The 13,838-nt window shown below is 37.5% G+C and overlaps 1 protein-coding gene across 8 annotated transcripts in view; it reads right to left on the bottom strand.

Moving 5' to 3' along the window:
• Window positions 1-13,838, bottom strand: part of LOC105474850 (glutamate metabotropic receptor 8) — an 808,970-nt gene that overhangs the window by 166,877 nt on the left and 628,255 nt on the right. For all 8 annotated transcript variants that reach the window (XM_071094550.1, XM_071094551.1, XM_011729672.2 and 5 more), the window contains one exon: window positions 6,025-6,161. In XM_071094550.1, coding sequence (XP_070950651.1) covers window positions 6,025-6,161 — 137 coding nt within the window. The remainder of the gene's footprint in view (window positions 1-6,024; window positions 6,162-13,838) is intronic.

Below are 13,838 nucleotides of genomic sequence, written 5' to 3'. Positions count from 1 at the left end.
GAAATCTGTTGATATCTGGAAATATAGTTGACCCTTGGACAACGTGGGTTTGGAGTGTATGACCTCTACATTGGTTTTTTTCAATCGAACACAGACAGAAAATATAGTATTGGCAGATGTGAAACCTGCATATAAGAAGGCCTGATTTTTCATATGCATGGTTTCTGCAAGGCTGACTGGGGGAAATGGTCATGCATAGATTTTGGTGTATGTGGTGGTCCTGAAACCAATTCCCCATATCTACATAGGGATGACTGTATATTTTATACTGATGCCCTGCCATGATATTCATCCTGCCTGGCAGGGAACAATCACTGAATAAATAATCTGTGCATGAGTGCACTTCCTAATAGATAATCTTGGATCATCCATCTATGTTCAGTCAATATGTAGAAAAGATCAGTATATTATTCATGACATATTAAATACACACTGAGTACTTACTCTGGGCTTGGCAAGAATGTAGTTCAAATTTAATCACCTTAACATTTGCTCAATCTGTGAATAATATGACTTTACCAAATCATATTATTACCTTATATCTTGTTATCTCATAAACAGAGATATAAGTAATGACCTCAAAATGACTTTTTGAAAAGAATAAATTAGCATCTAATAAACAAATATACAGCTTTAAAAATCATCTTGTTGCAAGGAAAGGAAACAGAACAAAGTATTTTCATAATCGAGTACAAAGTTAAGAACTAGAGTGGCATTTAAAGTTCTAACAGAATACAGAGAAAGGGCCCAGGAAATTGACTCACATTTATGCTATGTAGGAAAAGGAGTGCTTCATATAATACTTATTTCATAGGGTGAACAAATATATATATATTTATATATTTTTTTATATTATATATTATATATATATGTATGTGTTTGTGTGTGTGTATGTATATATGTGTGTGCACTGACAATCATAGGAAAGAACATTTTCACATGTAAGCAACTTTGCAAACAGGGAAACAGAGGCAAAGAGAAAATGCATGTTTCCTAACAAAGCAAACAAAGGTCAAGTCGTCTCTCAAACACTGTTTCAACTCTATTCAGTGCATTGTTACTTCAAAACCATTTTAATATTTTTCATTATATAAAAGCTGTTCCTCTATGAAGTTAATGAAATTAATGATATTCATATAACAAAAACAGTTGATGTTTATCAAGAATAAAAAAAAAAAATCCCTGAGACAAATGGGGAGACTCAGGAATTCTCCCTTTTTTTATTCCAAGCAAGCCAAGGAAGCTCCAGTATACATACATATAGCATATATATATTTAACTGATCATCTATAAGAAAATACATACATTCAATTAAAATAAATACTATACTATAGGTATGTGGTAAAGACTAATTTTGTGGAGCAAAATTCCATCAGAAAGTTTGCTCAAGTTTTAGTTTTTTCCAAAGCATTTGAATCATAGAGCCTACTTTTTAAAATACCAAAACAAATACTTTGGACTTATTGTGTAAACAGCCAAGTTATCATGGTGCATATACCTCTCGTTGCAGCTACTCCCTATTCAGAACATCAGAATAAAGACAGAAAGAAGACTGCAAATACAGCTTCAGTTTGATTTCATACTGAAATACCCAGTAAAGGTCCTCTTTGGTAGGCTGGTTTTCTAGCAAAACAAAACAAAATTTATTATTATCATATTCATTCAATACTTAATATGTGCCAGTCAACGTTCTAGGACTTTTGTACATACAATTTCCTTGATGATCTCAAGAACTCTATCAAGTAGGTAGATAAAGAACCTGAGTCTAAGTCACATGCCCAAGGCTACACAGCTCATGAATGAAAGGTCAGAATTCAAATATCTTCTTTTGGACTTTGAGATCTTGTTCTTGACCACCATATGTGTTTACTATTCATAACAGTATCTATTACCCGATTTAGATGAGAAAACTGAGGTTCAAAGCTCAGTACCCTATTCGAAGTTTTTCTTCTATGGAGTCATCCACTGAAAATTAAATCAGGTTAAAAATTATTAAATCAGGTTCTCCTTCAAATCACCTTTCCAAATTACACTCTGCCACTAATCATTGTGATTGGGACACCTTGTAAAGTCACTATTCTTTGTTTTTATCATTTACCTTCAACTTATTTCCTTGATTATAAAAAGAATAATATGTTGAAACCAATAAAAACATATGTTTCATTCCTACAGTAATCAAGAAAAAGTGGTTCTGGCTGGAAAAAGCATTAAAAAAAAATGCCCTGAGTTATTTTTGGCCCATACGGTAGCCCCAAGACACGTTCTCCCTGTGGACACAGAGCAGCATATGGCTGTTCTTTTCACAATTCAGGCTCTTCTGTTTACTCTGAACCTCTAGGTTACAGTATGTTTTGTAATCACTAATAAGGACCACCTGCCTCTTGAGAGTTTCTGCCTAACAAAATAGAGAGACTCGTTCTTTCTAATTCACTCTCAGGTAGACAATACACCCCTCATGTGTGGGCCAAGATTACTGAGTAGAAAACTTAAACAAATTATGCTGATTGTATTGCTAAATTAAGAACATATGTCAGTTTCATAAAAAGAAAAAAGAAACAGTAATGTTTGGAACAATAAAGACAATGCTTTGGAGGAAATGAAATACCTAACATATTTTCTAGGAAAAAGAAAAAGAATAATCTACTTATTTCAAAAATTCATTCAATCCACTAAGAGATATTCAAGGCAAATTTATTGCATTCAAATATGCCTAACCATATACCCTCTTTCTACAAATGTATACTATGGTTGAACTCAGCCAGAAAAACTGGCTCTTTGAAAACAAGCAGAGTTCAATCCAATAACTGACTGATAAATGCTTACCATTGAGAATGTGAAAGCTATCATAAATCTGGTTTAATAGAACAAGAAGAGATAGAGTATATGGAGAAGAGTAAATCCTCCTGTCAGTATCCTCCTTTGGCCACAGTGACAATTCCCACCAGAGGCTGGGCCAGATTAGGAACCTCTCTCTAGGCTGCCATTGCAAACCAGTATATATACCTTCATCAGTGCACCTGCTTCATTGCGCTAGAATGGTTGGTCCGACTGTTTGTCTCTCCTTCTAATCCGTGAGTGCCCCGAGAGCAGGGTTCACCTATTCACTCTAGTCTCAACACCTGTTAACAGAGTATGAGCACAGATTGAATTTACCAAATCCATTCAAAATATAACTGCCTAGGGGATGATACCTACCCACATGGTACCGCAGGAAAATAAATTCATCTTATATAAAGTTTACTTTTTGAATGCAGAGAGATTTGCCAAGTATTAAGGCCAATGTCAAAGACAGGCAGAAAGGACTGGCTGTGGGGACAAACAGTCAGCATTTTGAATGCAAAGATTGTCTCTGAACTTTCTCACACAAACTCAAGTTCCTCTTCTAATGGGACCTTCACTTTACCCAGTACACTCATTATCTATCATGTCTCTCACTGACCATGTGGAATATTGAGGTATTGGACTAATCATAAGCAACATTTACAGACCTCTGATGTGCCAAACACGGGGCAAAGTTATTTATTGTATTACTTCATTTAATGCTCATTACAACCATATAACGTGGGTGCTACTGTTTTCATTTTAGACATGATAAAACTGAGGCAAATAATTTTTTAGTACTTTGCCACAGATCTAAGCAGAACATTAACAAGTCAGTAGCTTGCCAAGCACTCTAATACTCCACCTTCAAGCAGGTGACTAACGCAACTCCTAAGGATAAAAGTCATTTGATTTGTCCTGATAATCCTCAGAATTTACTTCTTAATTTATAACCTCTCCCCACAGTCCAATTTATTATTTTTTTCTTCTAAGAGCTGCGTTTTCCATTTCAGTGAAACCAGCAATGCTATCTAGTTACAAATGATCATAATCATGCATGAGAAATAATTCTCACAAATTGTTTTGATACATTTTATGAACAATAACACAGTCATAAACATAAAACTTTCATGCACTGTTAAATGTACATAAAAGAGCAGCTTGAGATTCAATAGGAAGTTTTATAACTACATTATGTGTATATGGTGAGACAGGTATATATGTGTACTTGTGTGTAAAATTATGTCATGTAATGGTATTGTATGTTAGTGCATATATTTCTGAAACATTTGATTTTGCTGTGTAAATCCCAATCATCAGAATATATTAATGATAGGCAGTTTGACATTAATAAAAGTCAGACAAAAGTAGCTTTCCTATCTTAGACCTTGTCAAATCATTTCTGTCTTATTTCATTTCCCATAGGTCCTCTTTCAAAAGGGCTTTTGTCAAAAAGCTATTGATTATCAATAACCTGTGGCATTATCAAAGTTATGTTTCAGTAAATGTCAATTTGGATTGCAGAACAATGGATAAGATTTCATGAAGCACCTACAAGTAGTAAAGTATTGATATGTGGCCTTATGTATCACTACAATAGTTAGAAACATAAGCTGTCTGTGCATTATTAAATGCATAGCTGTAATAATTATCAGGAAGAAAAATAAATCATAATCTCTCTGGTTCTGTAATTTCTCATCGTCTACTTTTCTGAGAACTTGGGTGACTGGTGCTGCATAGACATATCACTTCGGGGGACATATTTGGAAATACAAAAAAATTGATTAAAAATATCAAATTGATGTCTTCTGATTAGGTTCAAACATGAGAAAGCATGTGTACACTCTCACAGTATTATGGTAGCTCTGAGAATCAAGAAGAGGAGATGCTTTTGTTAGAGGAAAGAGTGAATTACACAAAAAAAATAGAACAGAAGAAGAATATTTTCCTAGTTTATTTGAAGCATTTTAAAAACATTCTACCGCCTACTGTTCTTGTAGTTATTTCTTGGCCACCAAATTTCTGTGAATAGTCCTACATTTCTGTGGAAGAGATGCTGGATGAATGAACTCCAAACCTCGGCTGAGACTACAGAACGTGCTCCATCCTTCTCTATACCTAAAAACGCCAGTGTGCACTAATATGTGGCAAAGGGCTGTTGAAATGTGAAATAATTCTTTACAGTAAGTAGATGCTACCCTCCCTGGACTCCCCACCCCAGCATCCACAGCCCTGTGCACTGATTTCCTGGGCCTCCCTTATCCATCAAGTTCAGAATTGGTTTCCTGTTCCAGAGCCCCTTAGGATTGAAGAGTGATGGCACCTAGTAGCTCTCCCCAAATCCCCCAAAGACCTCTGCCCTAAGAGAGCTCCTCTGAGGGAGTGCCCACCAGTCTTGGACACCTGATGAAGTTCCTCCTCCATACAGCCATCCCCACGTGCTAACCCCACTGGGTCCCCATCAGATTCCAGTCGAAAGAAACAGAACCCTGGGTGATGGTGTGGCACCTTGCAGGCAAATGCCCAGGTGATTTTGGGCACCAAACCCAGGTCTTGGGAACCTGCTTCCAGCTGGGCTCTTCAAGTCACCCTCACATGGCCATTTGTGGAAACTGAGAATTAACGGACCTTGACCTGAAGAGTGCCTGAGGTAGACAAAAACAGCAGGTAGCTCTAAAGGCTGTTAAATAATCTGAACATCACCCTTGGATACATCAACCTTCCCTGGTGTTGCAACTGAAAGAGGCAATATAAACGCATAGTATGATTCACTTCCATCAACCTGATATAGCCAGAAGGTCTCACCTTGTGATGTGGCAAAGGTGATGTGCCCTTTTTTTAAGCCCAAATTTATAAACGAGGACATATTCAGTCAATTCCACCCCACCCCCAACACACATACAAAAATTGTACAAAGATTACAACACATTTCTTTCATAAAAAGGCAAAATTTCTCTAAGTGTATAGTCAATTACAGAAAAAAAAATCAGATCATTCATTAAATTCTTACAGATATCAGAAGATTTCTCTAAAGAGGCTCAAGAATGTCCATAACATTTCAAAATTGAAGACAGAATCAAGTCATACCTTTTCTAAAAGTTTATTTATGGGGAAAATCTATTCTGACAAAAGTTATATACTTAAAAATAAAGCATCCCTCCTGGAGAGCTATACACATTAATAGATGTTTATAATGATACTTGCTTTTAGATGAAGCTGATTGGTCCAGTGGCCGATGACTTTGTACTCTGTGCTTTTGTTGGTTATTTGATACTGGAAGATATCATAACGTCCAGGAGCATCTCCGTTTTCATTAAAAGTGACAGGAGTGCCAGCACTGCCTATAAAGATTTAGAAAACAATGTTAATAAAGCTTTAGTAAGATAGCCCACTGGGCTTATTTTTCTTTTAGAAGGAATGGTAGATAAAAATATATTGTGTGCAGTAAGTGATACAAAGATTGCAATCCATACAAGGTCATTCTTGATAGCATAATATCTTTTACATGAAAAGAAGCCTAGACATACATACATGAGTAAGATGTGCTTTATTGTACACATTAGAAAGTAAATGATGAGTATCCAAGTTAAGCAATGCACATAACAGCTAAATAAATAAAAGTTGATAGGCTGAATATTCAATACTGGCTACATAGTATGATAGTTAATAGAGAAAAATGTAAATGTTTTGAAGCATGACAGCTATTGTACAATTCGAACTACTAACAGCAATTCAAATTATAGCAGGAGAATGTTCTGGCCAGAATCCTGAGTTTTGCTTTTTCTAAACTCTCTAAAGCAGTTGCCTTTTCAGTTCCTGTGCCTCTGCTACTTCTGCCCCAGAGTATATCAATGGGGTCTACTGTTGGGAACCTCTCAATGGGTGAGGCAGTGATCTATGGGAAGTCTCAACTCTGCTCAGATCATAAATGTTCTCCCCCTTCACAGTGACAGGTCTAAGAGTGGCAGAGCAGCAGGATGCAAGAACTGTAGTCTTTTCTAAACTCCATTCCTTTCGGAGGTTTTCATCTTTTCTCTTAATCGTTTCTGCTCACTTTTACTTTCCCTCTTACTAACTTTTATGTAATTACAGGGGAAGAGTAGAAATGGATCACCACCCCAATGTGTTCTTGTTCCATCTAGCTTCACTATCCATATAGAATTGCCTTTTCTCTAACAGCTTTTAGGCTTCTGTACATTTTTTTTTTATTCTTTCCTATCTTGAAAAATTCACATAACACCAATCCCTTTTCTTGGTGTCTGTCTTCTCTCTGCAGGCCTCTTCTCTGACTCTCTTCTCACAGGATATTGGATTTAATTTCTATAACGTGCTACAGAGTTTCCCCTTCTTGTTATCTCTGTCTCATACTATATTCTCCAAAAGTATACATTACTAATAGTTATATATGTCAACTGTACATATTTCCATCTTATAATGAGTTTCTTATTCTATCTGTAGAGTTGTTTACCTAATTACCAGCCATCACAAAATTCCAAAATATTTAACTTATCAAACAAATTGATGACTTTATCAAAAAAAGACAATAAGCTGTAAATAAATTTAATCAGAGTCACATAGCAACAATGTGAATACTTTTCCAGTATTTAATGGACAGATGTCTAATATTCTGTTTTCTTGATTCTTCCTAAAAAATCGTGATGTGAGTTCTCTGATGAGACTACAGATATCTGGTATCATCAGGAACTGCTGAGGCTGCAAGAGATGGCACCGCATGGGAGAAAGACCACTGCTCACAGAACTGGAAGTTCCATGTCCAGGCTCACTCCATTCCCCATTGATTTCCACAACTTGTGTACGTCCCTTTTCCTTCACTTACCACAGGGACTTAACAATAAATATGGATAAATTTTGAGGTCCTAAAAGAGCTGTATACATGTAAATTATTATTACTATTATTAATTCACATGGGAAATGACTTTATATATAAATCAACAGATGTACATTACTCAGGGAATAAAATAAGAGCTCTCCAATCAGGCTGTGCTATCTTAGCTACTTGTTATATATTCTGGTGGAACCTATTTGCCAAACCTGACCAAAGCCTTTCTCAGCTCCTAGTGACCACGAGCAGGTTAACCTCTTAAATCCTCAGTTCCTTCATCTGTAAAATGGGAGTAATAATGATACTTTTCTCAAAGAGTTGTTGTGAGAATTAAATAATCAACACTTGTCAAGTGCTTATAACAGTGTATGTGGATAATTAAATTATTCACTCCACATTTATTTTCAGTACACACCAACACATAGTAATAGAAAGGATGTTGGAAGTTCTCTAAGTGATGGCTAGACAAAAGATTATTGAAATTCAAATGAGGAAGATATTTCTGACAAGAAAAACACATATGTTAAGAATTTCACATTAACACGATCAATTCCTGACATCTATATGTCACTATGAAATATTTGAATTGCATATTCTCTCCTCAATAAAGGGATACTTAATTCTCTCTACTTAAAATATCCCAAGTTGTCACCTCCTTGACTGAGGGACTCCTTATATTCCACAACAGCAGTTCCCAATCTTTTTTACACAGTACCTAAGATGAAATAATGTCACTTGTATAACACTTTACCATGAATATACCCTGAGTTATACATAATTCCTAATGTGCTAGCTGTTTCTATATCCAAGTCAAGAAAGCCTCTCAAGAGAGCTCATTGGAGAGCTACATTGTCACAAAATACAATAATTTGTAACTTAGATACTTTGAATATCATTATTAAGATAAGTTATACTACATCTGACAGTGTATTAAGGTGCAATATTCTAAAGTAGTTATGAGTGTGGGTTCTGGAGACAGATCATTGGGTTCAAACGCCACTATGTCACTTATTGACGTAGTATCTTGAGTGCATTTCTTAATTTCCCTATATCTCACATTTCTCAGTTATACAGCGGGCTAACAGCAACTCCCACCTCAGAGGGATATATAAGGATTAAATGAATCAACATATATAAAACATTTAGTACATCATATTATGTATTAACTATAATTTCTTCTGTTGTTTTATGGAAATGTTGTTTGAGAGCCACTGTCTATATGAGAACATATAAACTCAGTGAGCACGTAAGTTTTCATGATGTCACTCTCATTAATCTCTGTTCTCTTTCAACACAATGCCACTTATACCTAAAATGCAGGTCCCTAAATTCATCATGCTCTATCTCACCGTTCTGTCTTTGCTCATGCTATTTTCTCTAATTTCTCATTCTCTTTCCTCCTTACCCCTCTCTATATAATTCCTTCAAGATATGGTTCAAGGTCCATGCACTTATAGAAGCTTCATCTTACTCCAACCCTGGGGAAGGTGCCCAACCACCTCTTTATGTCCTAACATGCAATACCAAAGCCCTCACAACACTCCACAGACTTTTACTATCCATCCTGTACCTGACCAAACATTTATTCCACAGATACTTTTTTAGAGCCCAATGTGTTCAACATTGGGTGGACCCTCTGCAATCCTCACAAAGCTATGGTCTTCTTAGGAAAGGCAAAAGTATCTATTATCATTGTAAGCACTGCAGCAAAGACAGTGCTCAGTCCCACGCGAGTAATCAATAGATTATAGGAAAGCATGAAAGAGGCATCCACTAAAGATTCCAAGCAAATCCATGCTTCCCTCTTCGTGACCTTATGAACTTCATATATATTTCCTCCCATCTTTTGTATTCACAAATGGAGAGAACAAATAAATCCTCTCACCTTGCTATTAATGTGACATTAGGGAAACCACAGGGAAACTTTGACATATCTTTGAATGGGCTCTGTGTTAATTACCGGTAGCTGAAGTGGTTATTATTACTGATCACCTTTGCACCTTGTTTTCCTAAAGCAATTTCTAGTCTCAAACTAGGCTTGCAGTTGAATTACTTCAACCCTCTTTCAGGAAGAATTGATTCCATTACATATTGACTCATTTCAAATGACTGCCATGGAACTCTGGTCGATGTAGAAAGAGCATCGTTGAGTAGCCATAAGGAACTAACTCGTTAGCTGTTTAATAATTCCTACAAGTTTGCCATCTTTTAAAAATACCATTGTTTGTACTGAAACTGGCCACTCTGAGAAACAGAATTAAGTGCCAAATATTTTTTTGTCCACAAAAAAATTTCAAATGACAGATGTTTGTTAATATAGTCATCAATTTATTAAGGTTTAATAACAACACAACACAGGTAAGAAATAAAATTTCAATATATTTGATTAAGCAATATTCACACATATTTTACATGAAAAATTACACTCACATTTTCCTGTTTTGTTTCTCTCCATCCTACACTTTAGGTATTTCATAAATTTTGAAGTGTATTAATTTTGTTTTTGAGGAGGGTAGAGGACAGGGTCTCCCTCTGTCACTCAGGCTGGAGCGCAGTGGTGTCATCTTGGCTCACTGTAACATCTACCTCCTAGGATCAAGGGATTCCCCAACCTCGGCCTCCTGAGTAGCTGGGACCACAAGTGTGTGCCATCGTGCCCAGCTAATTTTTGTAATTTTTGGTAGACACAGGGTTTTTCCATGCTGCCCAGGATGGTCTCGAACTCCTGGGGTCAAACAATCCTCCCACCTTGGCCTTCCAAAATGCTGGGATTACAGGCATGAATAAACGTGCCCAGCCAAAAGTGGATTAATTTTTTAAAATAGTTTTCAGGCTGGGTGCAGTGGCTCATACTTGTAATCCCAGCACTTTGGGAGGCTGAGGTAGGAGGATCTCTTCAGGCCAGGAGCTGAAGACCAGCCTGGGCGACACAGTGAGACCCCCCATCTGTACCAAAAGAGAAATAAGCCAGGCATGGTGGCATGTGCCTGTACTCCTTATTACTCAGGAGGCTGGGGTGGAAAGATCGCTCGAGACCAGGAGCTTGAGGTTACAGTGAACTAGAATTGCGCCACTGCTCTCCAACTCCAAGTGACAGAGCGAGATGCTGTCTTCAAACAAACTTTTCCATCCACATTTGCTAGTGAGGAAATGGAAACAAGCAACATGGAATTGTGAGGTAATGTCTACTCATCAGGTGCTACCCTTAGAGCTCATACATCTCCTTGAATATTTTCTGTTCAGTAAGAAATGTGTCAAAAAATATTTTTATTCATAGGCATCTCAAACACTCCAACATGGTTTTGGAGGGAAAATAATACATTCAACAAAGACTTTTTTTTTGAAAATGTTGGCTCTTTTGAATATTGTGCAGGGGAAGAATATGGGCTTGGGATACAGGGACTAGAGTCTGCTTTCTGACTCTACCAATTACCTGTGTGATCTGAGTAAGTTAATCTCCTTAAAAGCCTGTTTTCTCATCTGCCAAGCAGGCATAATAACCCCAACCTTCCTAAACTGTTACAAGCATTGCACGAGATGACAGTGTATATGACTAGTATACAATAGATGTGCAATGAACGCAAACACTCATCATCTTCCATTCTTTTGGCTGCATTTATGCCCCTTTGGTATACATTTTCTTGTTTACACCATGCAAAACACAATGTAAAAATAATGCATTTACCGCTTTTTTTTTTTTTTGAGACGGAGTCTCACTCTGTTGCCCAGGCTGGAGTGCAGTGGCACGATCTCGGCTCACTGCAACCTCCACCTCCCGGGTTCATGCCATTCTCCTGCCTCAGCCTCCTGAGCAGCTGGGACTACAGGTGCCCGCCACCACGCCTGGCTAATTTCTTGTATTTTTAGTAGAGACGGGGTTTCACCATGTTAGCAAGGCTGGTCTCAATCTCCTGACCTCGTGATCTGCCCACCTCGGCCTCCCAAAGTGCTGGGATTACAGGTGTGAGCCACCACGCCTGGCCTGCATTCACCTTTATGTGCAAAAATTATAAATCTCTTTATAAGTGCAATCCTCTCAGCTCTTTTATTGTCAAGTTTATTATTTTTCTGCTCCCCTCCTGCTACCAAAACTTTATTATCCTGCTCATCACTGCCTAAACTATTGGAAAAGCAGGAAAAAAATAAGAAAGCTAGAAATGAAATCAGTTAATTTAGTAATTTTTAGCACCCTTAAATGAAGAATAAATATGTGAGATTTGTCACTGACCAAAATGCCATAGGAAGTAGCAATTTTCAACAGTGTCTCAATTATTCACGCTCTTTCCTTATCCAATTTACTTTACTAAGTATTTATTACACTTAAATGGGTTCACATATTTGAATTAAAATCATATTATAGCTTTATTATTTAGGAATTAGATTACTCTTATATGTATCAATTACTCACCCTTATATGTATCAATTACTCACTCCAATTCTCCGAAGCCTTTAGCATGTGACTTACTGTATTGTTTTCCAACAATGTTTCTGTTGTCTTTTTGGTGGTAGGATCATTTACTCATCACTCAACAACATGGCTGCATAGTTAGACTTACTTATTTCCAATTACCTTTTTTGTGTGTTTGTTTGTTTGTTTTGAGATGAAGTCTTGTCTCTGTCCTCCAGGCTGGAGTACAGTGGCTCCATCTCGGCTCACTGCAACCTCTGCCTCCCGGGTTCAAGCGATTCTCCTGTCTCGGCTTCCTGAGTAGCTGGGATTACAGGCATGTGCCACCAGGCCTGGCCAATTTTTGTAGTTTTAGTAGAGACAGGGTTTCACCATGTCGGCCAGGCTGGTCTTGAACTCCTGACCTCAGGTGATCCACCCACCTCGGCCTCCCAAAGTGCTGGGATTACAGGCATGAGACATCAAGCTGGCCCCACTTACCAGTTTTTTTTTAAAAATTCATTCATGCCTCTTGACACATACTGTCATAGTCACTCTCTGGAACTTGTCTAGTAACTATATCATCTCCACAATTTTCCTCTTTGGACACCACCTTCCAACCTCACTGCAACAATTCTATGATTTCCTCCACTTACCAATTCATTAATCACCCCGTTTTGTCACTGTGCTTCGCTCCCATGATAGTGACTCTTCTCTCCTATTCCTAGACATGTTCTATGATCTTCCTAGGGAATACCCTCTATTCTCTTGTGCTTCTCTCTGTCCAGTGAATCGCTCTATCAAAATCACAATAATGATTAAATTCAATTGTACATCTTCTTTGCCTGCATCCAAGCAGTTGAACATTGTTTGACAAAATGATAAAATTTTATTGTCTGACAAAACCAGGACTAGGCTGAGGTAAATGAGATACCCAGGGCATGACTCCAAGAGGGAGTCTGTCTCCCTGAATTTTGCATGCTAGGTGCCTCACTTGCTTTACCTTGTCCCTGCTGTCTGGTGTTACTTTAAATTCATACCCTCAGATTTCACATAGACAATCAGCATTGCTCTGCAATCCTATCACACTTTCCCATTTGGTCCAGTTCTCCCTCCCTTCTAGGTAATATTTGACTGTTTCATGACTTATTCTCACCCATCACGTATCCAACACCTTCCTTTCCCCATCACTTTGGCTTGCTTCATACATTCCCACTGACAAAAGACAGCAATACAAAAACGTCCTCATCATTCCACCACAAACTCTACTGCCTACCTGCATCCACACACATATTCTCCCATCCCTCCTGATGCAACACATGTCCCAGGTCCAATCAAAGGCACGTCCCCCCCTGGTGCTGGGGTCCCATCACTCTCACCTTCCATGCACTTTCTGTTCACAGTTTTCTTTTCTTTCTTTTACATCCACAAATTTAGACTTTTGGCAGAAGCATCCCCATCAATTTACAAATCAGTTCTAATAGCTCTCATCTTAAGAAGAAAGCAACCAAAACCCATGACTCTATCCCCACAGACTCATTCAGCTACTGCCTCATTTTTCACTCTCCTTCATGGTAAAATTGTGTTCATTCTCTCCACTTTCTTATTCCTCTTTTACTCTTTGACACATTTTAAGTTGAAATTTAACCTCATTCCTCCACTGATGAGTCTCAAATTTATATGTCTAGCCCTGAATGCAGACTTTTCCAATTATCTGTATCTCCATATTATTGTTTGATAATTATCTCAGATACAATGCTTGATTCTTACATATTACAAACATGTTCT

Source organism: Macaca nemestrina, chromosome 4, assembly GCF_043159975.1.
Source record: "Macaca nemestrina isolate mMacNem1 chromosome 4, mMacNem.hap1, whole genome shotgun sequence".
Lineage (NCBI taxonomy): Eukaryota > Metazoa > Chordata > Mammalia > Primates > Cercopithecidae > Macaca > Macaca nemestrina.
This window is presented reverse-complemented; position numbering and strand designations above follow the sequence as displayed.